Below are 26,512 nucleotides of genomic sequence, written 5' to 3'. Positions count from 1 at the left end.
CTCCAACTGTGGGATAGACAACCTCCTTCGCCCATCGGAGCAGCTCATGCCCGACTGCTGAGCAGGCACCCTTGTACCCAGGGAGTCTAGCTGAGTGAAAACTTGCGGGACAAATGCAGGGTTCACAGCGGGAGGGGCAGCCCACACAGGCATAGTTCGCCAGGATCATCCCAACCCTCGCCCCGGCTGGCAAGGCCTGGCAGGAACTGCAGGGACTGAGTCCCAGCCTGAAGCCAGCTAGCCAGTAGGGACATTTGGGAAATCCTCCACTCCTGTGTGACTAAAGAGAGGGAAGGGCTCTTCACTCCATCTTTCCTTGGCTTTGTGTCGGCATTTAGTCACTCTACTCCACCTCCCCACCCAACCCCAATTTTCCTAGAGCTCTAGAACGAGTGAAAAGTGCAGACTTGCCTTTGGCGGGGAGGCGGCCAGAGTTAGGAGTTTTCTTAAGCGCCCTCCTGCTAACCCCAGGAAGGTAAGCCTCTCCCAAGGTATCAAACAGGACACAATTTAGCCGTTGTACTTTTATTCACATCGTGTATTTTGGCATTTTCCAGAGAAGGACAAGGAAGAGACAGGGTGGGGGAAAGACTGAGGCAGGAGGGCAAGGGGGGGGGTCCCTATTTCCCTCACATCCCTCCTTGACCAACCACACAGGGGCAAACAAAGGGGGAGGGGAGGCACAGGTGATCGCTCCACTGGGAGAGGATGCACAAAGCTACACCCACGCGCACAAACGAGACCCCTCCCTCCACACCAGGGGGCTGGGCGGGGCGACACAGAGAAGCAGAGCACTGTGGATTCCGGGGGCAGGGGAAGCAACAAAGTCTCCTTACAGACAGGTGGCCGGCCCCTCCCGTCCCCGTCCTGCTCCATCCCCAGAGTCTATCGCTGCCCCTCTGCTCTGCCCAGCCATTCTCCCACGGCCTCCAGCTTCTTCCCTGCTGCCGGGGACAAAAGGAAAAAGGGTACAGAGCAGAGGGGCTGAAGTCCATCCCTCAGCCCCTCTCCCTCATGCCAGGTGGTCTTCCCCTGCCCTCATTGGTAAGGGGTGAGGCAGGCTCTTAGCTGGCCACTCTCTGGTAGAAGTAGATGTAGCCCAGGTCCTTGGGCGGCTTCTCGGAGGCACACACTTTCTGGTCATTGTAGATCACCCATCTGGGGAAGTGGGGAAAACAGAAAAGGATGAACAAACTGGGCATTCCAAGTGGCATCATGTAGTCTCTCAGACATGGCCCCTGGAAGTGCTCTCCACATTCTCTGCCCGTACCCCAAATCCACAGCCCAGCCACCATGTGCCTTAAGGGAGCTTCACAACCTCACAAGGGTCACGGACCCTATTATGTCTTCAGATCCTCCAGTACCTTTACAACCACCCTCCACCCATTCCAGGGAGGCAGGGGGTTGGTAAACTTTTTCTGGCAAGGGCCAGAGAGTATTTGAGGTTCTGCAGGCCCTCTCTCTGGTCTCTGACACAACGACTCAACTTTCCTGCCGCAGCGTGAAAACAGGCACAAACAACACATAAACAAGTGTGTCCAGGTTCCAGTGAAAATTTATTTACAAAGGCAGGGGGCCTGGCCAGGCACGGTAGCTCATGCCTGTAATCCTAGCACTTTGGGAGGCCGAGGCAGAAGGATCACTTGAGCTCAGGAGTTCAAGACCAGCCTGGGCAACATAGTGAGATCCCATCTCTATTTTTAAAAAAAGCTGGTGGCCAGATCCAACCCTTGGGCCAATCACTGCTGCAAGACCTTCTGTCACTCTCTGGCACTTTATGTCCCCATCAGGCAGTCCCTTCACCTTCTCCCATAGCTATCCCAAGGACTTCCAAATGGCCCTCCTCATTCCCACCACCATTCTCCATTCAAAACGCATGTGGCCAGCACTCACCTGCCTTCCTTCTTGATGTGGCAGACGTAGTGACCACACATGGTAGAGGTGCCCATGTGACTAATGAAGGCAAAGAGCTGATACTCTAGGAAAGGAGAGAGGGGGTCAGAGAAGGAAACAGAAGAGGAATGCTTGAGTGATGGCCCAAAGATCCAGACAACAGCTCAGACTCAGGACAGGAGTTTCAGGGAATGTGAGGCAGGTACTGGGCCAGAGCCTGTCTCCATGTCAGAGAACCCCACCCTCAGATGCCACGTTGAGGTGGAAAGAAGCCCCTGACTCCTGAGGAGGGCAGAGATGCCTGAATGAGGGATCTGGTGTAGTAGACTGACCAGATTCTACCAGGCCTGTCCTGCTTCCTGGGGATACTCACTTCCAGGACCATCCCGGACTTTAGGTCCCACTGGCACAGACTCAGAGATGGAGTCGGCAGCTGAGCGGCCCTCTGAGATGTCCATGGCAGCTTCAGCGTCCAGGTCGTCAATGTGACTGAAGATCCAGTCCACAGCCCGTTCTAAACTATTGTTCTTGGAGAGGAAGGAAGCATTACTTTTTTTCTTGAGACGGAGTCTTGTTCTGTTGCCCAGGCTGGAGTGCAGTGGCGCGATCTCGGCTCACTGCAAGCTCCGCCTCCCGGGTTCACGCCATTCTCCTGCCTCAGCCTCCCAAGTAGCTGGGACTACAGACGCCCACCACCACGCTTGGTTAATTTTTTGTATTTTTAGTAGAGACGGGGTTTCACCATGTTAGCCAGGATGGTCTTGATCTGCTGACCTCGTGATCCGCCCACCTCACCCTCCCAAAGTGCTGGGATTACAGGCGTGAGCCACCGCGCCTAGCCAAACAGAAGCATTACATTTTTAACAAGTTCTGGGGCAAAAAACCCAGCAGTGAACGCAGGCTTCAGCTCCTTCATCGTAGCCACAAAAGAGTGGTGCCCAACCTCGGCCAGACCACACCTGTTGTCTTTGGTCTTGCTCAAGAAGGATGGCCCCTCATTCCCACCCCCTTCTTCCCCACTGGCCCCATGTCCTTAGCTGGGGCAGCCCATACCGTGGCCCGCAGCGCTTTCAAGGCCTGGTCCCGGGAGAAGCCCATGGAGACAATGGTGGTCACACAGTCCTCGGGAGGGGGGTCGGCTGCTGCGCTTGTGGAGCCCGGCCCACTAGAGCCAGGCAGGATGAGGGGGTTTGCAAAATCTGTGGATGTGAAGGGGTTGATGTGTTTGGGGGAGGATGGAGGCCCTGCCCCACCCTGCTCCCCACCCCAGCCTACCTGGATCATCCATGTGTGACATGACCCAGTTCATGGCGGCCTCAGCCCCGCTGTTGCCCGTGTAGTAGACAGCTTTGCGGCAGGCATCCATAGGGAAGCCCATCTCCACCAGCTGGATGATGACTGATTCATCCAGCATGGGCGCTGTAGTGGGAATTGTGGGTACACGGACCGACTGATGGGGCCACTGTTTGCTCCTCCTCCCTCCCACAGGCCAGGACCCAGCCCTCTTCCAGTCACCCATTCCATGCATTTTTCTCCCATGGATTGGCACCTCATCCCCAAACCAAAATGACCACACAATTGTAATGTGGGTCCCTGCCCATTCTCACAGAATGGGCCCTGTTTCTGGAGCATGATACCCCCACCCTACCCAAACCAGGGAGGTAACAAGGGCAGAGAGGCCACTCGCTGGCACTGCTGCCATCCACACCCATAAGGTGGCTGGGAGTGCGCTGGGGAGGCCCCATGTCAATCAAAGAGGGCAGAGGAAATTTGAAAGGGAGGACAGGAGAAACACAAAGGACAGGGGCAGGGGATGCAAGGCAGAGAGGCCCCCATCAGCACGGGAGAGAGACAGGCAGGAAGAAGAGTCACTAACATGTCGGAGAGGAGAAGTGAGGGGAGCAGAAGGAGTCTTCGTCTTCGTTGCCATAGAAACCAAGGCTACCTTTGGGCTCATCCGGAGTGACCAGGGGTGGGGCAATGTCTGGCAGCTCCTCCTCTCCGGGCTGCAGCCCTGTGCCCCTCAACTGGGAGATGTCGAGCTCCTCTGGCATCTCGATGGACACATCTGTGGGAAAAGGGTCACCTCAGCAGCTCCCGGAGGCCTACCTGGAAAGTGATTCGGGAACCTCAATCCCCTGCCCCCTATGTCAGAACTGCTCTGTAAAGAGGAGCTGCTAAAAGCACGGCACCCGTCTTAGGGGTCCCAGTATAAGACAAATAATACTAAGCCTGGGAGTCGGGAGGCCAGGATGCTGGTCCTAGATCTACCATAAATAATCTATGGACAGGGCAGGGGGCCTAGAACTTGTGAGACAGAATGATTTTATATTCCTGTGAGTCTCAACTTCCTTATCTAGAAAATGAAGGTACATCACGAGTTCTCAAATGACAGTCAGGGACCTGTAAGACTCACGAGAATTAATTGTTTCGAGATTATCAAAATGAAAATATTTTACCACTTAAAAAAAACTACAAAAATCACTTTTGGTTGTAAATCATACCTATAACAATCAAAGAAGTCTTTTAATATTTTTAGTTAGTGCTTTCAAACTAGATAAATTTTGAAACATTGAAGGTGATTTTTTTTCCTCTTTCAGAGGAAACTTTGAGAAACACTAGTTTATATGTGTTAAAGCCCCTTCTTTTTCTAACATTTTCTGTGTAACCTCCCTCATTCCAGCAGCCATACCCAGTTTCTTGGGCACCCAGTCTAAGCCGAAGGTGAACTTCTTGATCTGGATGACCAGGTAGTCAGGGAATGAGGCAAATCGTGTGGTCCTAGGGAAGAGAGAATGTGCTGGTACCCAGAGAATCCCCAGGGTTTTCCTCTCCTGAAACTCCCACCTGGGGTTCAGCCCCTCATGGGTAGAAGTCCCAATAACCCAGAAGATCCTCCATATTCTTCTCTTCCCCTGGGCAGGTGTCTGATGCCTGTCCTCGGCCAACGAGGAGCAGTAGAGGCCAGAAGGAAGGCTGTCAACAAAAAAAAGAAAAAGAAAAAAGCCCAGGCATGGTGGCTCATATCTGTAATTCCAGCACTTTGGGAGGCCAAGGCAGGACGACTGCTTGAGCCCAGGAGTTAAGAGACCAACCTGGGCAACATAGCAAGACCCACACATAGGAAAAAAAACATAGCAAGACCCACACATAGAAAAAAAAAAAAAAAACCCACACAGAGAGGAAGAGCTGTTTCACTGGCAGGAGCAGCAAAGGGCTGGGTAGCTGACTCCCCGAGACCAAAGCCCTTTTTCAGGTCTCACACCCATGCCAGGTGCCAATGGCTAGGCTCAAAGTGTGGCTATTTGCTGGAAATCCAAATTCTGCCCACAGCTGATCCTAAGTGCCTGTGCTCAGCCATGACTGAGGGGCAATGAAGAGAGGCTACGCTACAAAGAGACCGTGTGCCACAGAAGAGGGAGTGGTTGGGGCAGGACAAGGTGACAGATAGAGTCAGTACCCGTGTCCCCCCTACCAGGGCCCCTTGGTTCCATCAGGGCCAGATTACCAGCCCAACTGATTCAACCCTGAGGTTCCAACCACAAAGGGATGAAAGAACAGGGAAGAGACAGAAGTATCCTCTGGGATGGCTCTGCCATAGACCCACAGCCTCAGGCCCCGACCAGACGACTTACTTGACAGCTACTGACTTGGCCTGCAGGGCCGTGCTCCAGAAGTCATCGACCTGCTCAGGGGCCCCGTAGGCCTCCAGGCAAGAGCTGAAGGGCACCTGGGCCCGAACCAGTTCTGGCAGTGCCATCTTCTCCTCTTCGGCTTGCCGCTTCTTCTCCTCGTACTCCAGAAGCTCCTCTGGTGACAGAATGGGTTGGTGGATCCTTCGGAGGGTGCTGCTTCTTTGCCTCCTTAGCCTCTCCCTACTGGCTCTGTGTCCGTATTTCAGTTCCTCTACCCTTCCAAAGCACCCCTGACACATGTCCAATATATCTCGCCTGTTTCCATGCAGCTCTGCTAACAAGCTGTGTCCACTGGACGAGGTTAATCCTACCTACTCCTGGTGGCCCAGACTGGAACCTTGGCTGGTGGAGCAGGGCATTCCCTGAGCTGTGCTCCCATGAGGTGCCCAAGCATTCCTCCTAGACCTTAGCCTCCCACCGTGCCACGGCCTTGCTGATGGAGCAGCCTACCTTTGTTAAGGGCTGCATCCATGGGCACAGGCAGCTGCATGATGTAGTCAACTCGCTGGGTGTACTTCACCTTCTCTGTGGCCAGGCACTTGATCTTTTCCTCCACCAAGAAGCGGAACACTTCATTAGGATTTTCAGAGCTCCGGCAATTCCTCTATGGGAAAGAGGCAGGGTAGGGAGGTCTGGGCAGCCAGGGAACAGAATGGGGCCTGAAAGGTTCATGGGAGAGTCACGGAGAGAAGGCAGACTACCACTCGGAACTCAGGGACACAAGAGCAGAGCAGAAACCTTCCCTAATTCACCAACCCCTCCCCATTTCTGGCCCCATCCCTGCACCGAGGGACTGTGTTAGAACACGCTTGTATTTTTCTTTATAAGCAGTAAGTATTCTCTTATCATTGTCTTTGGGCATAATCTGAATTGGGCTTCAAGCCCATCAAGGATAGGGATCAACACCTTCACTGTCCTCCTCAGGTGCAAGCACTGTTCACAGGGACACAGACTGTTGGGGTTCAGGGATGGGACTGGGTTGGGGCTGATAGAGGGAGAAATGGGCAGGAAGGAGAGCGAGTAAATTGCAGGAAGATAGGGGTGTGCCATCTTGCCAGCCCTTACCTCCACCATGTTGATAAGGTGAAGGAAGAACTCCTGGGCATCCTGCTGCCGGTTGGTGGAGAATTCAGGGTGGCCCTTGCCGATGAGGGCCTTGAACATCCGAGGGGCAATGCCATCTTGAACTTCCTGGGAAGAGTCAGGGCAGGGACTCAGCTGGGGCTCAGTGGCCATCCAGGGGCCTTCTTTAGACATCTCCCAGACCTCAGCTTCCCCACAATCCCAGGGCCTGAAAGGGACAGGGTCCTAGACGCACCTTCTGTTCTGGCACCCGCTCCCCATCGCCCGACTCTGGTACTGGCTTGGAATACTCCCCGGAGAGAAGGCCATGGCCCAGCTTGGCCCTGCATTAATATCCAAGAAAACATTTCACTTCAGTCAACTAACGACCCTGTGTGTCCCCAGCTCAACCCCCTGCTCGTGGCTCTCCCTAGCTAACTCTCAACAACGTGAAAAACCTTAGATTCTACAGGAACCCAGCTCAAGACAGACAACACGTCCAGAAGACAGTCACCCGAATGCTCCTAATAGGCCAGTGGTGGCCGTGCACGGTGGCTCACGCCTGTAATCCCAGCACTTTGGGAGGCCGAGGTGGGCAGACCACGAGGTCAGGAGATCGAGACCATCCTGGCCAACATGATGAAACCCCGTCTCTACTAAAAATACAAAAAAAAATTAGCTGGGCGTGGTGGCATGTGCCTGTAGTCCTAGCTACTCAGGAGACTGAGGCAGGAGAATCACTTGAACCCAGGAGGCAGAGGTTGTAGTGAGCCGAGATCGCGCCACTGCACTCCAGCCTGGCAATAGAACAAGACTCCGTCTCAAAAAACAAAACAAAACAAAACAAAACAAAAAAAGCCCAGGGGTTAAAGTGCTGTGCCCCCCAGGCGGTCAGGGAGGAGGAAGGTATACGGCCATGACTCTCAACAGCTTTCCTACATAGGACCTGGTTACATACACCTGGGTGCTGAAATCCTGGGTAGGGTCCGTCGGGGCATTCTGGAAGATCTTCTCCAGCTTATCCACATACCTAAAAGTCAAGGGAAGGACAGTTGGAGGGGCTCTGGCCTGAGCTCCGAGGAAAAGGGAAGGAAGCAAACATTTACTAACTCTGTGAACGGGCTCCCCTCAAGAGTGGGGAGTTGCTGTGGGTGAACCTTGGAGTTGCTTCTCTCCAGCAACCTGCCTGTTCTCCCCTTCTCAGCTATGTCCAATGTGCAAGCACGCTCGGCGGCAGAGGAGCCGGGGAGGGGGAAGGTAGCCTGGGATTAGGATAAGTGCAGTTCACGTTCTATTGGACAGAACCTGTTGATATGTTCTGAGCATTCACATTCTAATTGTTTCCCAAATTCGAAAGTAAACTCATTTCTGCTGAGAACCTGCCTTTATTCTTAAGTGTACCAAGCCCCCCTCCTCCCCAAGTGCTACATGTCCATGTTAGGTGCTCATCTGATGTCACTGCCCTAAAATAAAGACCACCTGCTAACCCTTGAGTCTGTCAGAAGGCCACAGAGCCCTGGGACTTGGCACTCTGCACTATCAGTGGGGTTTGTGTGTTGACGTGCTGGTGGTGCAGCTCCCTAACTTGCTCCCCTCACAGCATGTCAGCCAGAGTGTGACAGGAATTATTCTTTTTTTTTTTTTAAGAGAAGACAGGGTCTCGCTATGTTGCCCAGGCTGGTCTCAACCTCCTGGGCTCAAGCAATTCTCCCATCTTGGCCTCCCGAAGTACTGGGATTACGGGTGTGGGCCAACACACCCAGCCGATAGGAACTACTCTAAGACTAGAATCAAACACAGAGGTGCTGAGGGAAGCTGAAGGAGGAGTATGCCCAGAGGGTGCTGACCAGGAGGGGGCCTGGGGAAGGAGAGGTCACTACTCACTTCCTCTGGAAGTCAGGGATGCTGAAGAGCACCTGGACCACAGAGTTGAGGTAGCAGCTGTTACCCAGGTTCCGGATGCCTGTGTAGCCAGGCCCAAACAGGGGCTTGAGTGGCACACCCGACTCCTGGATCAGCTCCCATTCACCAATCCGCTGGTTCATGTCTATCTCCAACTCAGTCATCGTCTTGTCTGTCTGTGTGAGAAGGGGCACTTCAGACTGAGTGAGAAACTCAACCCTGTAGTTTTTACCTTGATCTCTCACTGAGTCTAGGATGATACTCAACTGTGGCCTAGAATTTGTGGAATTACAGGCTCAAACATGGGAGGTATGTTGAGTATCGTCCAGTTCAAGTTCTGGAAGGCCACACATAATTGTCCCAGAGGCCCGTTAGTCATCAGGGCCTCTGCTTGAATGAGGAATAAAATTTCCTTCTACCTGAAATGTTTTTCCCATCCTTAAGTTACCCCTAACCTCCTTCACATTGTCAGTTAAGCATCGCTTCCTCAGGGAAATGTCCCTGATCCCTAAACTAGGCCAGGCCACCCTGCTGTGAATTACTGTAGTACCCTCCGCCTCTCTTTCACAGTGCCCACCAGTTTGCAACTATTCACTTCTTTATCTGGGAATGTGACTAATGTCTGCCTTTTCTTCTAGAGTAGAACTCTTTAAGCAAAAACCACATCTGTCTTACTCACACAGCATCTAGCACATAGTAGGTACTCAGTACTATTCACTGAATAAATGATTTTAGATATTTAAAAGAAGCCTGTGTATCTTGGGGATGGGGTTAACTAGAAGATTTCTCCAAAACCCTACCTCAGCCTCAGGCAAAGAGGAAGGGCCCTCACAGGGGCAGGAAGTAGAAGAATCTGAAGTTGAAGGGGGTCTCACCTTCTGCATCTTCAGCATGTCGATGCCGAAGTGGGACAGGTGCTCAGCCAGGCTGGGGTCCAGGACCATGTCATCCTCATCATATGAGTACACGTCTAGAGCAGGAGGCAGGAAGAGAATCAGGGGAAGTGGCTCAGGACTAGCCAGGCCACCATCCCATCCCTTGCACAGAAGGGACTTGAGGGGACAGAAGGAGAGCCAGTAAGGTCCACCCTCTTGGTTCCCTTGAATATGAGTAATATGAGTGCGGTCATGGCCCTTCTGGGGCTGACGGTCAGGGAAGACAGATGAAACAGGGTGAGGGTTGGAATTACTTGTGATTCTGATTCTACCTTTATAGGATAAGGTAAGACAGGCTTGGTAGGAAAGGGATGAGGATTTGAGTGGCGAGTAATCAAAAATTTAGTCTCATCTGCAGTATTTTCCTTTTTTGAGACAGGGTCTCTGTAGCCCAGGCTGGAGTCCAGTGGTGCAATCATAGCTCACTGCAGCCTCAACCTCCCGGGTGCTCAAACAATCCTCCTGCCTCAGCCTCCTGAGTAGGTGAGACTACAGGCAGGAGCTACCACACCCAGCCAATTTTTCTTTTTTTCTTTTTTTTCTTTTTTGGAGAGATGAGGTCTCACTATGTTGCCCAGGCTGGTCTCAAACTCCTAGGCTCAAGCGATTCTCCTGCCTTGGCCTCCCAAAGTGTTGGGATCGCAAACATGAGCCACCGCACCTGACTACTTTCCTTTCTTATCAAGATAATGCATTCATGTATTATACATGTCACACGAAATTACTAACAAATGAAATACATTTAAGCATGAGAGTGGCTGGAGGAGGGGTGGCTGTACCAGCTCCATCAGGGGTGATGGTGCCCAGCTTGACAGCTAACGGGTAGCCTGTCTCTCGGTAGTGCTCCACAGCGTGGTTGTTGCCCCCACTGCCGTCGAAGTAGCGTCGCCCACAGAGGATGGAGCCATCAGTCAGGTTGAGCCACAGGTTCTCTCTCATGTCACACTTGGAGCACTTCCAGCCACTAACCCACAGAGAAGAGAATCAGCAGAAATGTGGGTCGGGGATTTGAGGGAGTGGCAGAGAGAGGGGGCTCTGCAGGCCCCCTGCCAATCCAAGGTCTCTCTCTCTTCTCCTCTGGCCATCCCCATGTCTTGTTCATTTCCAAGCTTCCCTTCCTGTCCTGCTCCCTACCCTCTCTCCCACCAGATCCCCCAGAAAAGTGGGCTCCTTGTCCTTGCTCTGGGGGTGGTGCCCAAGGCAGAGGGGCCAGGCCTCACCAGGGAGGGATTCGAGCAGGGTTGTCCAACTGCTTGAGGCTGAAGGCATGCTTAGACACCTGCCGTACTTCCCCATCCCATGCCTGCACCTCCTGCTTGCGGGAGGCTGAGTCGGCCGACAGTAGGGCCTCCACTGCACTGGTCACCTGGGGGAAGCAGAGGGTCAGAGGCAATACCCAACCCCCTGCCCCACATGCCCCTCTTCCCCTTGGCCTTCAGCTTTGTCAGTGCTTGCCTAAGACACCACTACCCTGGCCCATCTTGTTCTAGAATCTTGGGTAGCATGGCGGGGAGTCATACCCGATCTCTGACAATGTCAGGCAGTCCCCCCAGTCCATCCCGGGCAATCTCCAGGTAATCTGGCAAAATGACAATCTTCACATCCTCGTCTAATTCAAACTTCTCCTCGCTAAGGTCAAACCCGCCTTCAACACCTGGAAGGATAGGGAAGAAGAGGGAGAGTAGAGCAATGACAACAGGTCAATGTCCCTCCTCCGAGCCAGCACCTCACTTGCCCCATCCAGAGTTCTAGGGCCATCAATCAGGCCCACTCTTTGGGGCTTTCCTGGTGCTGCTGAGAGCCAGAAAGACCAGCTCAGGGAGAAGAATAGGACTGCAGCGGTGCTCACCAATAGCCAGCCGCGTGGGCTTCTTCCGGGGTGGGTCTCCAGTGCCTGTAGCAGGGTCCTCCTCTTTCTGTAAAGAAGCAGGAAGGGCTGGATCAGCAATGAGCACGAGCGAAGGAACAAGTCGGGAGGAGGGACGGAAGGAGGTAGTGGTTCATCTCAGAACGGAATAAAGCTAAAAAACATCTGTGCCAAGCTTTAATGACACAAAAGTAGGTGAAAAAAAGAAACTGAGTCCAATAGGAGGTCAGAATGGAACAGACAGAATGGAACAGAATGTACCCAGGCCTTGCCCCAGCCCTGTTCCTACCGGGTGCCGGGTCCGCCGGAGGTGCAAGTAGACTCGCTGGCCGGTCTTATTGAAATGTCTCTCCACATACTGTTTCCCGAAGCCCAGAAACGTGTTCATACAGATGTAGAGGCCCCCCTCAGACTCCTGTAGGACAAGAGGTAAGGGTGAAAACACAAGGATGTTATGAAGCCTGGCCAGGTGAGGAAACCAAAACCTGGAGTCAGAAACTGCTGGGTTCCAGAAGAAATGTTCTGTTCTCTAACACTGTGTGGCCCTTGGCAAGTTATTTAGCCTTTTAGGACCTGGGACATAGCTAAGATTCTCCCCATTTCCTCCCATGACTTTGATAACAACCAACAAGGACATCAGGGGGCTGAGGAACACCAGCTCATCTTCGCCATTCAACAGCAACACCAGTCACCATTTATCTTTCCACCTGCTCCTTCTTGGGCTTTGGAGCTCTTTAATCAATCACAGAGGACTTCCTTCACCTCTGTCCTGGGGCTAACAGATCCAGAAAGTAAATGGGGATCAAATACTGTGGACTTCCAGTGCTGGAGATTACATTCAAAGGGAAAAAGGGTCCCTTCGTGGGAGAGGAAAGACTTTCATGTGAGACATTGAACCCAAACCAGGGGACACCTAAGACAAACCCTATCTCATCTCCATGATTCAGAAAACCTTCCAGACCAGAGGAGCAGAGATTCCAGCACTTGAACAGTATATCTGACCCGAGTGTGCCAGCAAGCAAAATTACCTTTCCTTTAAAAAAAAAAAAATTTATTTTAGAGACACTGCACTCTGTCACCCAGGCTGGAGTGCAGTGGCACGATCATAGCTCACTGCAGCCTCAACCTCCCCGGCTCAAGTGATCCTTCTGCCTCAGTCTCCAAAGGAGCTGGGACTACAGGCACATGCCACCATGCCTAGATTTTTTTTTTTTTTTTTTTTAGAGGTGGGGTCTCGCTATGTTGCTTAGGCTGGTCTTTAACTTGTGTGGCCTCAAACAGTCCTTCCACCTTGGCCTCCCAAAGTGCTGGGATTACAGCGGTGAGACTAAACATCCAGCGAAAAAGACCTTTCTTTTACCACATTCTACCAGGTAGTCAAACCCTGGTCCACACTGTGAGTCTTCTCCCTCCTCTCCTGCTGAAGTGTGGCTTCCAGGGGAACAATGACTTATTAGGGACTCACAGCTAAACACGCACCCAGTCTGGCAGGGTCATGAAGTCCAGCATTCCATAGCCACCACCCTCTCTCCTCTGCCTCCCCTCCGACCAATAAGATCCCTGCTGAAGTCCCAACAAATCACCAATCTCAAAGCCATCCCCTTCTGACAACAATCTCGCAACACTTGCTGAGATAGCTAGAACACACATAACCCGTGAAAACAGGGACAGACGGGTGTCCACCCAGAAACACAGCTGAGAAGGGAGGATGGGCTTCCCCCAAAGCTGACCAAGTTTTCCAGTGCCTTTGTAAAGAGTGATGGAGAAGGTGGAGGAGGAAATTGGAGACAATAAGGGTCTTCCCTCAGATCCAAGGCTTTGAGCAACAACAGACATCCTCTTCCAGGAATAAAAGTCTCAGTGGCCTTGAACATTTCTCTGCTGTGATATGAAAAATAGTGCACTGTCTAAGGTAGTTCTTGGTCCCATAGATTGCTCTGTACCACTTCCTAGAACAGTGTGTACTGCAAGTTCATGAACAAATAGAGCATTTCTCACCGGGGAGGTCAACTAAGCTCTTTCTACCATGAGCCCAATTTGAAGGTAACCAAATATGCTGGAAGTTGGTTAGCAAAGAACTAGGGCACACTGAAAATCTCTTGACTTGGGGTGAAAAAGAGAAAGTTTCAGAAGATTACAAAAACCCTTTTTGGATTATTCAAAGCAGTTACTAAGGAGAGAGACAGGAGTGAATAAAAGTGTAAAGAGGGACCCACTGACTTCTACCACCTGCTGGTAATTTAAGAAAAACCTTTCCCTCCTGGGAAGAATGTGGGAGCTCTGAAGTGATTAAACTCCTCTGTTGGAAATTAAAGATGCTGATTTCACCAAGGATTGGGAACCCCGGAGCTCTGCTCCGCGCAGTGCTCTTTTACCTCTGCCAAAGCCAGACTTCAGAGAAGCAGCACATTGTCTGAGGCCCAGATCAAAGCCTAGCAAACCAAGCAAACCACAAATCACAGTGATGATCCTGAACTGGGCCTCACATCATGCTGTTCTACTCAGTACTGGTGATGCAGTAATGAAGGCTTTCCACTCTGACTTGCAGTTTTCAGGCCATGAGCTGGTCTGGCAGAATACACTGGGCAGGGCACAGCAGCTTGAGGGGAGGGGTGGTGAGGGGGGCGGATCCCAACCAAGCTGCTGCCTTCTCAGTTCAGGCCCCAAAGGGCCTTGGCTTGAGGGTGACATAGGGAAGGCAGAACTGCAGGAAGGGAGGTACCAGGTGGAGCCTGCAAAACGTGAAGCATGGTGTGGGAGGTGGCTTTGTGTAACTAGCCAAGAGTAGGAGCGGGATGGGAAAGAGGCCTTAGCATCCTCCGAGAAAGAAACCACCTCTCTAGGAATACTTTAAAAGGGGTTATCTCAGCTGTCCGTGATAGGCTGGGGGGCGGGGGAAGGGTGGGGGCTGCGGCCATTGCTCACTTCAAAGGAGAAACGACTAGAGCTTTCCTCTCCTCTTTCCTCCCCTCCCCGCCTCCTGTCTGTTTTAACCACGGGGTGGAGGCTCTCTGCCTTTCTCAGAACCGGACTTCTTGAGAGTCCACTCCCAGACTATTAACCGCCTAGGAACTGCGGTCCCCACCCCCCAACTCCAACCCCGGCCGAGAACAGTGGGGAGTCGTCCCCATCACTCCTACACGAGACTACAAAACCCGGAGAGCCGTGCGCGGCAGACAAGGCCGACTGCCAGGTTTTCTCAAGGGTCCACTTGGGGGATGTAGTCCGACGGTCGGGCTGCGCCCCTAGCTTAGAACGGCAACGAAGGCAGTGAGTGACTACAATGCCCACAGTGCTCCACGAAGCGGGGAGCCGGAGAGGTGAGCGCGGCGGCTTCCGGGGACGGTAGTCACACGACAGCCGCAGTTAATGAAAGGCAACGGCAGAGTGGAGCGTGGGAGACTACAAGTCCCATGGTGCATCGCAGGGAGGCGGTAGCCCAAGCCTTGCAGGCCCCAGTGGAATGACCAGGGCGATGGAAGGAAGTCGTGCTCGTTGCGGGCGTGGGGAATGGGCTTACCGGCGTGTCGAAGGAGAAGGCGCACTCGTCTTTGTGGACCCGGTCTCCAGCCTTAGGGACCCGGATCGTCGGTAATACTGACAGCAGCGCCTCCTCACTCAGCTCCGCCATGACACCGGCAGCAGCTTCTCCACACACGGCGGCTCCCACCGTTCCCAGTCCCCTCCCCTGCCCCTCCCGTCCAATGAGCGCCACTCGTTAGGGGCATGCGCCGCGGAGACGACGCGCGAGAATGGCAGTTGGACGGAGCCTGCCTGCCGGTGCTCCGCCCCTGCCCCGCGCTTGACTGACGCCAATGAGAAGCGCTCCTAAGGCAATTGATGGTTGAAAGAACCAATCCCACTCCTCCAGGGCGGGAGCGCACGTAGAGCAGCTAGGTGGGCTTCGGGGTTGCAGCTGCTGCGGCTCCGCAGCTGCTCCGGCTCTGGGACCCTTAGAGTCCATTCGCGTGCCTTCTATTGAAGAGCAGGAACTGACGGTTGTTTTAGGCCTCTCAATTCCAGAAAGTTTCCTGGGGACCTGTCCGGTCGGAAGGTCGAGGGACAGTTGTCTTGGTATTTGAAAAGGGGGTATCCAGTGAGGCGGAGCTTGAGGGGGTTGTGTCGAGTGACTGATACAGCTGTCAACCAATAAAGCTACTATCGCTCGCCTCGGGAAAACCATCACAACTCCAGCTGGATGTGCGCATAATAGTGTAATCACTCATGATTCTATTTTGTTTAATAATTCGTTCTTGAGACTAGACGTCTCAAAAGCGAAGACTGGCACTCCTCAGTCTGCCACGGACGGCTCGCAGGCAGATACTGAACAGAAGTACCCTTATCAAGGAGGCGTCACCCCTGGGCAAGCCTAGCATCAGTCCATTGACACCCACAGTCACCATGATAGACGTTCTCCCAGACCAACAGCTTCCTTTGGCTCGAGGCGGGTCTTACGTGGAGGGCCTATGGGAACTACGTCGGCTCAGCCAATAGGGTCAGGGCAGGGGGCGTGGCGGGAAGTTTGAAACTGGTAACTTCGGGAGTTGAGCCACGAGCTGTTGTGCATCCAGAGGTGGAATTGGGGCCCGGTAAGTGATTTGAATAATTTAATAAATAAGTTAGAGGGCTCAGCAGGCCCAGAACGAGCCATTTTGTCAGCTGCAGCAGTCATTAACTCCGCAGAGGCCTCTGGTCCCTCGCCAGGAAGTTTCTTCACTGGAAACTGGGAAGACAGGGTGGTTTAGGGTTGAAGGTCCGACGTGGAAGAGATAAGGGCTGAGACCTGAGTCACTTCTCACAGGCATTCCCTCCTCGTCCCGGGCTGGCCCTTGCCCCCACCCTGCAACTCCTGGTGGAGATGGGCTCAGCCAAGAGCGTCCCAGTCACACCAGCGCCGCCTCCGCCGCACAACAAGCATCTGGCTCGAGTGGCGGACCCCCGTTCACCTAGTGCTGGCATCCTGCGCACTCCCATCCAGGTACTCTGGGCCAGCGTGGGAAAGGCAGAGAATGTCTGAATTCTTGGGTCTCTTCCTAACCTGATTTTGAGAGAGCCGTCATGCCCCCACCCTTATCCTAGCCTTATTTTCTGCAATCTCAATCTGTGTGGGGTAGGCTGGATATCTGAGGGCCTTGGCAATTCCTTCCTGGAATATGGGGAGGAGAGGAGAGAAGAGTCAGGGCCCAGACTTGTTCTAGCCTATGGTCTTGACAGGTGGAGAGCTCTCCACAGCCAGGCCTACCAGCAGGGGAGCAACTGGAGGGTCTTAAACATGCCCAGGACTCAGATCCCCGCTCTCCTACTCTTGGTATTGCACGGACACCTATGAAGACCAGCAGTGGAGGTAAGTGTTGGGCCCAGGGAATGCTGATGAAGCTGTCATCTATTATTCTTGGGTAGGGTCCATGAAGCCATTCTCTCAGGGTTCCTTAAAGGGGCCTCCATCCTCCTGCTTCGGACCCATCTCACTCTTATCTCAATATTTTGTTCCCAGCCTGGGTGCGGTGGGTCATGCCTGTAATCCCAGCACTTTGGAAGGCCGGGGTGGTCAGATCGCTTGAGCCCAGGAGTTCAAGACCAGCCTAGGCAACATGGCAAAACCCCATCTCTAGAAAAAATACACACACATACACACACACACACAAAAGCACGGTGGCATGGGCCTGTGATCCCAGCTACTCAGGAGGCTGAAGTGGGAGGATTGCTTGAGCCCACAAGGTCAAGGCTGCAGTGAACTGTGATCACGCCACTGCACTCCAGCCTGGGGGACAGAGCAAGCCCCATCTCAAAAAAAAAAAATTGCTCCCTTTCACCTTGATTTCCTTGATTTCTCTCTTCCCACTTGCTCACCCTCCTGGGCATGAGTCCTGGGTTTCTGTATGTTTTGCTCCTTGCTGAATGTTGTGTATCAGAAGGTCACTGTTCACTTCACTTTCTTCCTCTAGACCCCCCAAGCCCACTGGTGAAACAGCTGAGTGAAGTATTTGAAACTGAAGACTCTAAATCAAATCTTCCCCCAGAGCCTGTTCTGCCCCCAGAGGCACCTTTATCTTCTGAATTGGACTTGCCTCTGGGTACCCAGTTATCTGCTGAGGAACAGATGCCACCTTGGAACCAGACTGAGTTCCCCTCCAAACAGGTGTTTTCCAAGGAGGAAGCAAGACAGCCCACAGAAACCCCTGTGGCCAGCCAGAGCTCCGACAAGCCCTCAAGGGACCCTGAGACTCCCAGATCTTCAGGTACAGAATCTAAGGCAAGATGCAGGGAAGATAAACTAGGATAATGTTTTGGGATAAGGTCCATGGGTGAGTGTGGGAGGAATAAACTGTAAGTCCTAGTTTTGGGTCCTTGCTTTAACGCCTTACCCACCCCAGGTTCTATGCGCAATAGATGGAAACCAAACAGCAGCAAGGTACTAGGGAGATCCCCCCTCACCATCCTGCAGGATGACAACTCCCCTGGCACCCTGACACTACGACAGGTAAAGGAAGAGAAAGTGCAAGCTGTTACTAGGATATCCAACGTAGAGGGTGGGAGACCCTTTTACCCAGATCTTCCCTCTTCTGAACAGCAACTCCCCCCAACTCATACACTGCCGTTTTCAGGGTAAGCGGCCTTCACCCCTAAGTGAAAATGTTAGTGAACTAAAGGAAGGAGCCATTCTTGGAACTGGACGACTTCTGAAAACTGGAGGACGAGCATGGGAGCAAGGCCAGGACCATGACAAGGAAAATCAGCACTTTCCCTTGGTGGAGAGCTAGGCCCTGCATGGCCCCAGCAATGCAGTCACCCAGGGCCTGGTGATATCTGTGTCCTCTCACCCCTTCTTTCCCAGGGATACTGAGGAATGGCTTGTTTTCTTAGACTCCTCCTCAACTACCAAACTGGGACTCACAGCTTTATTGGGCTTTCTTTGTGTCTTGTGTGTTTCTTTTATATTAAAGGAAGTAATTTTAAATGTTACTTTAAAAAGGTATATGTAAACCTTGCACCGAGTTTTCTGTGTGTAGAATGGCGGCCTAGAGAGCTTGCATTCCCTGGCCTGAGCCCACTGATGCTCTGAGCCTTCTTTGCACATCTCCCTTAAACCATGGTGTCCCTATGGCTCTGTCCTTGGCCCTTTCCTCCTGCTCTCCCTAGGTGTTTACTTCTAGGGCTTTAGCTATCACTTCCCTATATTCCGGTAACTTTCAGGTCTCTCTCTCTAACCCTGACCTTTATCCAGCTGCCTTATAAGTACTTCAAAGTCAGTTTGTCTAAAACTGAATTTATGATCTTCCCCCAAAAGCTATTCCTCATTCCCTCTTCCCTATCCTTGTGAATGACAGCATTATCTACCCAGCCACCAAACCCAAACCTTGGCCATTATCTCGAATCCTTCCCTCCCAATGTCCTATATCCTAGCATTTGGTCACTAAATCCTGGTGATTCCACATTTTGTTTGTTTGCTTGTTTTTTAGAGGCAGGGTCTTGCTCTTGTCACCCAGGCTGGAGTGCAGTGGCACGATCACAGCTCACTGCAGCCTCAACTTCCTGAGCTCAAGCGATTCTCCTGTCTCAGCCTCTCGAGTAGCTGGGATTATAGGCATGAGCCACCACGCCTGGCTAATTTTTGTATTTTTTTTATAGAGATGAGGTCTTGCCATATTGCCCAGGCTGGTTTCAAACTCCTAGGCTCAAGTGATCTGCCTGCCTCAGCCTCCTGAAGTGCTGGGATTACAGGCATGAGCCACCATGCCCAGCCTGCCCAGGTAATTTTTAATTTTTTTGTAGATACAGGGTCTTACTATGTTGCTCAGGCTTGTCTCAAACTCCAGACCTCAAGAGATCCTTCTGCCTCAGACTTCCAAGGCTCTGGGATTACAGGCATGAGCCACTGTTCCAGCTGATTCCACATCTTTAATCTCTTCCTAATCCCTCTCCCTAACCCCTCTGTCCTGTCGCTCTTGCATTTCTTGCCACCTGCCTCCTACCTTGTTTCCCCAGTGCCAGTCCCTCCCTTTCATCAACCTACACTGCTTCTTTCTGAAAGATCTGGAGCAATCTTTCTGAGAAGCATAACTGATCATGTTACTACTCTGCTCAGAACTCCTCAATGGCTTCTCATTGCCCTTAGGAAAAAGTCTGGACTCTCTGGCTTGACATTCAAGACCTTTTATAATCTGATTCCTTCTCAAGCTGACCCTCCCGTACAAACACATGGGCACCACAGGCAGGCCATAGCGAACTGCTGCACACAGTCCCCCAGCCACCTGCTGAATACCTTCTCCCCCTGACCCATCTCAGGCCTCCTCCCATAAGCCCACAAGCTGTCCAGCACCCAGCCTTTATCACAGCACCTGTAACACATTACTGCCCTTAAGTGGGACCTGGGTCTTTTTGGAACAGAAGAGAGTGGAAGGCAAACATCACAGATGTACCAGGGTGCTACACTTTATTGCAGGTGTCTTAGGAGAGAAAAAAAGGTAGAAAAAGGAGAAAGCATGAATAAGAAGAGGGCCAGGACCCTAGTGGTGCCAGAGCCATAGTCACAGGGCCAAACGCCCTATACCACCCAGGCCTGTAGTGGCTCTAGGGGAGGAATCCTAGGGCCTGGGGCCTCAGACTCAAGTCTGCTGGGCCTGCAAAGGGCTGGGGAGGGGCAGGTTGTCCTTGCTCATTAAGGGAGAGGCTGTGAGGACTGTGGGGAGGGAAGGCCATGGGAGGAGATGGGGTAGTTCTTTGCCCCTGTGTCCCTGATGCTGCCTCCCAAAGGCACAGTCCCATGCTCCCCACTGCCCTCAAAGGAGAAAGCTTAGTGGGAATGGCACCCGGAATATAGAAGAGAACACCTGAATGAGATGGGGTCGGGCAGGGGGCTGCTGAGTGTCTTCACTGCCTTCCACTTCCCTTTCTCCAGCCTCCTCAGTTCCAGATTTTGAGGAAGCTGTCCCAGGAACCTGTGGCCACAGCCATCCCATCAGCTGTGACTCCCAGGCAGCTGACCCTGTTATCGTGGCCAGAGAGGATGCCTGAGGAAGAGGGAAAGGAGTCAGCCTGTCTTTCCAAGCTGATTTGGAAAGCAGTGTGTGCATGCGTGTAAGTGTATGCATGGGTGTGTGTGTGTATGTGGGTGTGTGGGGGGATATGTGTGCATGTGTATGCATGTGTGGGTGTGTGTACGTGTGTGTGTGCATGTGTGCTTGAGCACATGCATGCAGGGATCCTAGACTCGGTAGACTGGGCTCAACCCCTGAAGAAGGCTAAGAGACTGAAAGAGGATTAGCCGTAGGGCAGGGGGTTCTCTGTCAAGAGCTTTGGTTGGGGGAGGGCTGGGATCAGACAGAGAAAGGCTGGAAGCATCTGTGTACTATGAAAAACCCCGAGGGCACCTTGACAGGTGCTGGAAAAGAGAAGGCAACCGTTCATCCTATTTCTTTGCTTCCAGATGAAGAAACTGAGGCCCATGGAGGAGTGACTTGTGCAAGGACACTCAGAAAGTGAGCAACAGAATTAGGATTTGGATTCTGCCCCTGGCCAGTGTTATTTTCATCAGCACCTGGCCTCTTGATAGAGAAGAAGCCATCCTATCTGACCAACTTCAGGCTAGTCTTAGATGAGCCCTAGGCTGCAGTCAGGGCCCTCGGGCCACTCCAGATCTCCTTGATTCTGCCTTGATTCCATGTTTCCCTGAGGCTGTCTTGCCTCTCAGTGGGTGCCCCTGAAATGCCAGGAACCCAGAACTGACCGGACAGTCATGGTCCACAGATCTCCTAGGGCAGGGAGCAGTCATGGCATTGGGCAGTGGAGAGAGGCTGCTTAGAGCAACACTGAGGGAAAACAGTCCTAGTTGGGAACCAAGGGGTACTGGATTCCAGGGGTGGAGTCACCCAGTGACAAGGGACAGCAGTAAGAGAGTCCGAAATGGGAGCTGATGGGGGGTACAGAATGGGGAGGGAGGGCTGGGGAGGGTCCTTCCAGCTGAGGAAGCAGCAGCCAGGGCTGGCCCTTACCCACACGCTCAGACTTCATGGAGTCCCAGACATTGCAGTTGAAGTCGTCGTAGCCAGCAAATAGCAGGCGGCCACTGAGGGAGAAGGCCACGGACGTGATGCCGCAGATGATGCTCTCGTGGGAGAAGCAGATCAGCTCCTGGTCTGCCCGCAGGTCAAACAAGCGGCAGGAAGCGTCATCCGAGCCCGTGCAGATGGCCTCTCCATTGGGGAAGAACTGAGGGCACGGGTGGCAAGTGGGTCAGGGATCAGACCTGGGCAGCCCACAGCCTCTCCCACCCTCTGCCTCCCACCTGACAGCTCCAGGGCAAGCCGCTGCTCTCAGCCTCCCTGCCTGTCCCTTCCTTGGTTTGGGGTGAGAAGCAGCCCTGCCAACACATACCACGTGCCAGTGACTTCCCTATGCCCCTCGCCCGCTCTGCACTATACAGCGCTGCAGGCAGGCATCATTTCCATGTCGCAGGCAAGAGCACCAAGGCTTGCCTGCAGTGACCCGGCTAGAAGGGCGGACGGAGGTTGTCCCAGACTCCCAGACTACACAAGTGGGCTGGATCAGGGTGTGCAAGAACAGGGTCCAGTACAAATGCAAGGCCTGGATCTCATGGCGAGCAAATGTCAGATAAGCTCAAACGGAGGGAGAGTCTACAGAAAACTGGTTTGTACTCTTCAAAAATGTCAATGACATAAAAGACAAAGGTGGGAAAACAGTTCCAGTTTAAAGGTGGTGACGAAAAAGATATGGCGAGGAAAGGTAATGCACGTTTCTGGATTGGATCCTGGACAGAAAAAAACATGAGCTATTATGGACATTTTTGAGGCTATTGGTGAAATTTGAATATAGACTGTAGACTGTAGTATTGTGTCAATGTTGAGTTTCCTGATCTTAAGAATCATACAGTGATTATGCTACAGAAGGGCTTTGTTTCAGGAAGTACTTAAGGGGTAAAGAAACATGATGTCTGCAACCTACTTTCAAAAGACACAGAAAGAAAATGTGTATCTACATCTAAGTGTGTATGTGTGTGTGTATCTATGGCTATTTCTCTACAGAGAAAAAATGATAAAGCAAACGTGATAAAATGGGCTAGGCGTGGTGGCTCATGCCTGTAATCCCAATATTTTGGGAGACTGAGGCAGGAGGATCGCTTGAGCCCAGCTCAGCCTGGGCAACATAGTGGGAACCCATCTCTACACAAAAATCAAAACATTAGCCAAGCATGGTCACACGCATCTGTAGTCCCAGCTACTCAGAAGGCTGTGGTGGGAGGATTGGTTGAACCCTGGAGGTTGAGACTGCAGTGAGCCATGATAGCACCACTGCATCCAGACTGGGCAACAGTGTGAGACTCTGTCTCCAAAAAAAGGAAAGAAAGAAAGGGCTAGGGAAGACTGGGCACAGTGGCTCACATCTGTAATCCCAGCACTGCACTCTGGGAAGCTGAGGTGGGAGGATCACCTCAGGTCAAGAGTTCAAGACCAGCCTGGCCAACATGGCAAAACCCCATCTCTACTAAAAATACAAAAAATTAGCCGGGCATGGTGGCGCACACCTGTAATCCCAGCTACTCAGGAGGCTGAAGCAGGAGAATTGCTCCAACCCAGGAGGCAGAGGTTGCAGTGAGCCAAGATTGCACCACTGCACTCCAGCCTGGGCGACAAAGTGAGACTCTGTCTCAAAAAAAAAAAAAAAAAAAAAAAAAAGACAGTAAGAAAGGGCTAGGGAAGCTATGGGAGGGGCAGAGGATGTGTATTGTATGTGTTGTGGGGAGTGTGGGGGAAGGAGTTGGAGTGCAGCTGGGGTGGGGGGGTGCACTCACACAGATGGCGTTGATGTCCGACTCGTGGCCAGTGAAAGTCTGACGGCAGGTCCCCTCTCGCACATCCCAGAGCTTGGCACTGGCATCACAGGCCCCCGAAATGAAGAGATTGAAGTCAGGAGACACAGCCAGGCTCATGCAGTCACCCGTGTGTCCCACAAATACAGTCTTCTGCTGCCCAGTCTCAATGTCCCACAAGGCACTGCCAAAATGGAGGGAGACTGTTAGAGAAAGGCCGGGCCCACTCCCAAGCCCCAGCACCAGCAACGTTCAGCCTCACCACGTGGTGTCCCCCGAGCTGGTCACAATATTGTTGTCATCCAGGAAGCGGCAGCAGGAGAGATAACCTGGAGGCGGTTAGAAGGACAGTGCCCTGGCTGCAGAGCCACAGCCCACTGGAAGCCCAGGGTTCCCTGAACCCCTCAGGAGGGGAGGAGAGGGTCTCTCCCTCACCTGTGTGAGCAGAAAGCTCCCGGCTGACCTTGACATTGCCCTCACGGGATTTGAGGTTGTAGATGGAACACATGTTGTCCAGCCCCCCACATGCCACAAAGTTCCCTGATGGGGCATAGGCACAGGTCATGACCCAGGAGGAGCGCAGTGGGATGGCGTGCACCTGCAGGGAGGGTGGTTTGAGCAGAGATGGGACCGGAGCCAAGCTCCCAGCTGGGCACAGGAGGGTAGGCATGGCGCCCCTAGGAAGGATGCAGTGGTGGAGGCTCAGGGAGGCAGGGCTGGTACCTTGTTGGTGGTGTAGCTGTCCCACACGATCAGCTTCCCATCTTGCGAGGCACTTACCAGCAGCCTGGGGAGAGGGCATCCCATATCATGCAAGCCTCCCCTTCCCACCTTCCTCACTCCCGCTCTCGCCCTCCCATTCTCGGTTCCCCCCCAAGCCTCACTTAGAATCAGTGGCCCAGTGCATGGCGTAAATCTTGGCCAGGTGCCCCCTTAACGTCCGCCGCGTCCGCATCTGGACTCGTCCCACCACCTCTAGGCCAGACACCAGCTGCAGAGAGAGGGGCACTGAATATCAGGGTGAGCAGGTTACATGCCCAGATGTCTGTCACTGCCACTGATCTATACAAGTTCCCGCTCTGTGCCAGGCTCTAGGTCAGGCCCCCAGCCTTAGAGAAATAAGTCTCTGCCCTGGAGTGTCTTAGACTGATGTGGGAAAGAGATGCATGCATGGCCAGAGGTGTGTTGCTAAGTGTTTAACAAGCACCTCTCCAGTGTTGGTGAGGAAGGTGGGAAGGTGATTTCCATGATACGAATACTTGCACTTTGACCAGTTTCCAGCTGCCAATGTGAGGTCATTGGAAACAGATTTGGGAAGAGATGCACACAGCTGGCTCTCCCAAGCCGAGAGGAGCCTGCTTTCACCCACCGCTGCAGCACGGCTAGCTTTTTAACTGGGTGCCTGGGGCATCACCATGACCCTGAACTGCACCTCCTGAAATTTGTGGTACTATGCCCCTTGAGCTCTAACCACATTTTAGACTTAGGCTGGGGGTCCAGAGTGAACAGACTTGATTTGCCATCACTTGCATTGCTATCTTTTTTTAAAAAGTTAAAAACAATTTTTTTTTATATTAAGAAGAGATCTCACTATGTTGCCCAGGCTGGTCTCAAACTCCTGAGCTCAAGTGATCCTTCCACGTCAGTCTCCCAAAGGGCTGGGATTACAGGCGTGAACCACTGCGCCCGGCCTGCTTTGTTATCTTGGGCAAGTTGCTTCACCTCCCTGGGTCTGTTTACTCAAGGTGTAAAATGAGGCTTATCATAGCACCTACCTTACAGAGATATCATGAAAATTCAATGAAATCGGGTATTTATGCAGCTTAGCCCAGTATCTGGCTCATAAAATGTGTTCGCTATTAACATATTTAATCCAATCTAAGATGCATCACTAAGAAAGAAAAGATGCTGTCAATTCTAATTGAAACAATGATCCATTGCTGAATGCACCTTGATTTCAGAGATGTCAAAATGTGAAGAAATGTGCATCTTAGAATTGACAAAATACAGTATAGAAAACTAGCAGCTAGCGTCTACAAGGGCTTTATAATTTACAAAGTACTATCGCCTCTTCATCTGCAAGGCCCTGGGAGGGGGCTGTGGTCACTCTTGTTCTACGGATGAGAATAGGAACCGTGTCCGCATCTTTCACATCCAATATGGTGCCTGGCTCAGAGCAGGTCCCGCTAAATGTTGGTCGAATGAATTAATTAATGGGTTTCCTCACTCCAAGGACGTGCTGTACTAATGCTCGGAGCAACGCGCTATTGCGGGTCGGGGAGCTCCCTTCCCCTCCCCCCATGCCCTGCCTTCGGGGGGACAGGGGGTCTTACCTCTGCCAGAGTAACGTCAGCACAGGCTTTCCTGGCATCCTGCAGGGAAAGCAGACATCAGGGGAGCAAGGGCGAGGTGGGGGTGGCAGGTGCATGGGCCTTCAGGGCAGGTTGGTCTTGGGGCTCTGGGGCTTGGGGGTCTCAAATATGCGAACCAAGTTTAGAAAGTCCCTGGTCACTTCTAGTCACTCAAGAGCAAACCCAGCCCCTCCCCCTGGGCCACACTCCTCATGTCCCCAGCTGTTTTCTGGGGCCCCAGGGGGAGGGCTCTGGAGTTACTGCAATCTGCTTCTTGAGCTGCTCCGCTTCCTGACGCAGTTGCTCCATCTCCCCCATGGCTGACAGATCGAGGGGTCACTCTGGCTCCTGCCAGGAACATGGGGTCGCTGTGAGGAACCCCCACCAGGCTGTGCTTCTGCCCTTCGTGCCCACACCAGACTCCAAGACACAGGGAAACGACTGGGTGGCTGCACCCTCTCCCCAGCTAGGCCCTCCAAGTTTGGGGTCCTTTGCATCCAGCCCCAGCCTGCCTGAGCCCTGCCTGCGCCCCAGCCCAGGAGAGCAGAGCCCAGGCCAGCTCCCTCTTACTTGGGCTCTGGCTGGACCTCAGCCGGGTTTCCAGCTCCGGTTCCTGGGAGCCTCCTTACTCCCTCAGCTGCGACGCCCGCGCCCGCCCGTCACCTGCCCAGGCTCTGCTGCCAGAGGAGCTGGCCTGGCCTGGCCCCGACCGGCGGGGGGTTGGGGGGGCCTGACAGGGAAGGGTAGAGCCAACCACAACGTCAGGCAAATGAAATCAGCTGGCAGGGGTGGGGGGAAGGGATGGGGGGAGGGAGGGAGGTGTACGGATTCCAGAGAGACTTGGGCCCAGCCTGGAGGAGGGTTGGGGGCAGGAGTGTGGGGCCATAGAGAGGGGCAGCCCCCACCACAAGCCCTGAGAGAGGAGGGGATGAAGGGGTGCTTCCCTGGTCAGTCTCTGCAGGCAGAGATAAGAGCATCAG

General features: G+C 53.0%; 3 protein-coding genes across 9 annotated transcripts; 1 reads left to right on the top strand and 2 right to left on the bottom strand.

Annotated features, from left to right (window-relative positions):
* Nucleotides 1-509: 509 nt before the first annotated feature.
* On the bottom strand, nt 510-15,828 carry USP5 (ubiquitin specific peptidase 5). Of its 2 annotated transcripts, none has more exons than XM_016922860.3 (20): nt 14,875-15,828; nt 11,644-11,769; nt 11,337-11,403; nt 11,008-11,141; nt 10,708-10,853; nt 10,267-10,451; nt 9,428-9,522; nt 8,535-8,728; nt 7,609-7,680; nt 6,907-6,994; nt 6,654-6,779; nt 6,039-6,192; nt 5,529-5,703; nt 4,586-4,674; nt 3,839-3,961; nt 3,169-3,312; nt 2,947-3,092; nt 2,267-2,420; nt 1,894-1,978; nt 510-1,158 (listed from the first exon to the last, which is right to left on the bottom strand). In XM_016922860.3, exons 1-20 carry the CDS (start codon nt 14,983-14,985, stop codon nt 1,065-1,067), a joined length of 2,508 nt encoding a protein of 835 aa, XP_016778349.2. In that variant the 5' UTR covers nt 14,986-15,828; the 3' UTR covers nt 510-1,064. The 2 variants fall into 2 exon arrangements, with proteins under 2 accessions (XP_016778349.2, XP_016778348.2); XM_016922859.2 differs by having other exon boundaries at nt 3,770-3,961; nt 14,875-15,007.
* CDCA3 (cell division cycle associated 3) lies at nt 15,090-18,330 on the top strand. 5 transcript variants are annotated; one of them, XM_009424656.4, is made up of 6 exons: nt 15,090-15,943; nt 16,156-16,332; nt 16,569-16,698; nt 17,300-17,593; nt 17,729-17,835; nt 17,960-18,330. In XM_009424656.4, exons 2-6 carry the CDS (start codon nt 16,213-16,215, stop codon nt 18,113-18,115), a joined length of 807 nt encoding a protein of 268 aa, XP_009422931.1. In that variant the 5' UTR covers nt 15,090-15,943; nt 16,156-16,212; the 3' UTR covers nt 18,116-18,330.
* Nucleotides 18,331-19,771: 1,441 nt separating this feature from the next.
* GNB3 (G protein subunit beta 3) lies at nt 19,772-26,211 on the bottom strand. 2 transcript variants are annotated; one of them, XM_009424715.5, is made up of 10 exons: nt 26,103-26,211; nt 25,794-25,880; nt 25,515-25,553; nt 24,066-24,172; nt 23,905-23,968; nt 23,617-23,779; nt 23,444-23,510; nt 23,164-23,365; nt 21,347-21,563; nt 19,772-20,365 (listed from the first exon to the last, which is right to left on the bottom strand). In XM_009424715.5, the coding sequence occupies exons 2-10, from the start codon at nt 25,848-25,850 to the stop codon at nt 20,259-20,261; spliced, it is 1,023 nt and encodes a 340-aa protein (XP_009422990.2). In that variant the 5' UTR covers nt 25,851-25,880; nt 26,103-26,211; the 3' UTR covers nt 19,772-20,258. The 2 variants fall into 2 exon arrangements, with proteins under 2 accessions (XP_009422990.2, XP_063641492.1); XM_063785422.1 differs by lacking the exon at nt 26,103-26,211 and having other exon boundaries at nt 25,794-25,939.
* Between the last annotated feature and the right edge of the window lie 301 nt (nt 26,212-26,512).

The sequence above is a fragment of the Pan troglodytes genome, chromosome 10 (genome assembly GCF_028858775.2).
Source record: "Pan troglodytes isolate AG18354 chromosome 10, NHGRI_mPanTro3-v2.0_pri, whole genome shotgun sequence".
Taxonomy (NCBI): Eukaryota; Metazoa; Chordata; class Mammalia; order Primates; family Hominidae; genus Pan; species Pan troglodytes.
This window is presented reverse-complemented; position numbering and strand designations above follow the sequence as displayed.

What these genes read in the sequence shown, in the direction of transcription:
- CDCA3 (XM_009424656.4), top strand. Translation starts at nt 16,213, where the DNA reads ATGGGCTCAGCCAAGAGCGTCCCAGTCACACCAGCGCCGCCTCCGCCG. An exon ending in TATGAAGACCAGCAGTGGAG is followed by an intron (nt 16,699 to 17,299) that starts GTAAGTGTTGGG and finishes TTCTTCCTCTAG; the next exon opens with ACCCCCCAAGCCCACTGGTG. An exon ending in TGAGACTCCCAGATCTTCAG is followed by an intron (nt 17,594 to 17,728) that starts GTACAGAATCTA and finishes TACCCACCCCAG; the next exon opens with GTTCTATGCGCAATAGATGG.
- USP5 (XM_016922859.2), bottom strand. Translation starts at nt 14,985, where the DNA reads ATGGCGGAGCTGAGTGAGGAGGCGCTGCTGTCAGTATTACCGACGATC. An exon ending in CCTTCTCCTTCGACACGCCG is followed by an intron (nt 11,770 to 14,874) that starts GTAAGCCCATTC and finishes CTTGTCCTACAG; the next exon opens with GAGTCTGAGGGGGGCCTCTA. An exon ending in GTCACACATGGATGATCCAG is followed by an intron (nt 3,093 to 3,168) that starts GTAGGCTGGGGT and finishes TCACATCCACAG; the next exon opens with ATTTTGCAAACCCCCTCATC.
- GNB3 (XM_009424715.5), bottom strand. Translation starts at nt 25,850, where the DNA reads ATGGGGGAGATGGAGCAACTGCGTCAGGAAGCGGAGCAGCTCAAGAAG. An exon ending in GGAGCTTTCTGCTCACACAG is followed by an intron (nt 23,511 to 23,616) that starts GTGAGGGAGAGA and finishes AACCGCCTCCAG; the next exon opens with GTTATCTCTCCTGCTGCCGC. An exon ending in CGGACATCAACGCCATCTGT is followed by an intron (nt 21,564 to 23,163) that starts GTGAGTGCACCC and finishes CCGTGCCCTCAG; the next exon opens with TTCTTCCCCAATGGAGAGGC.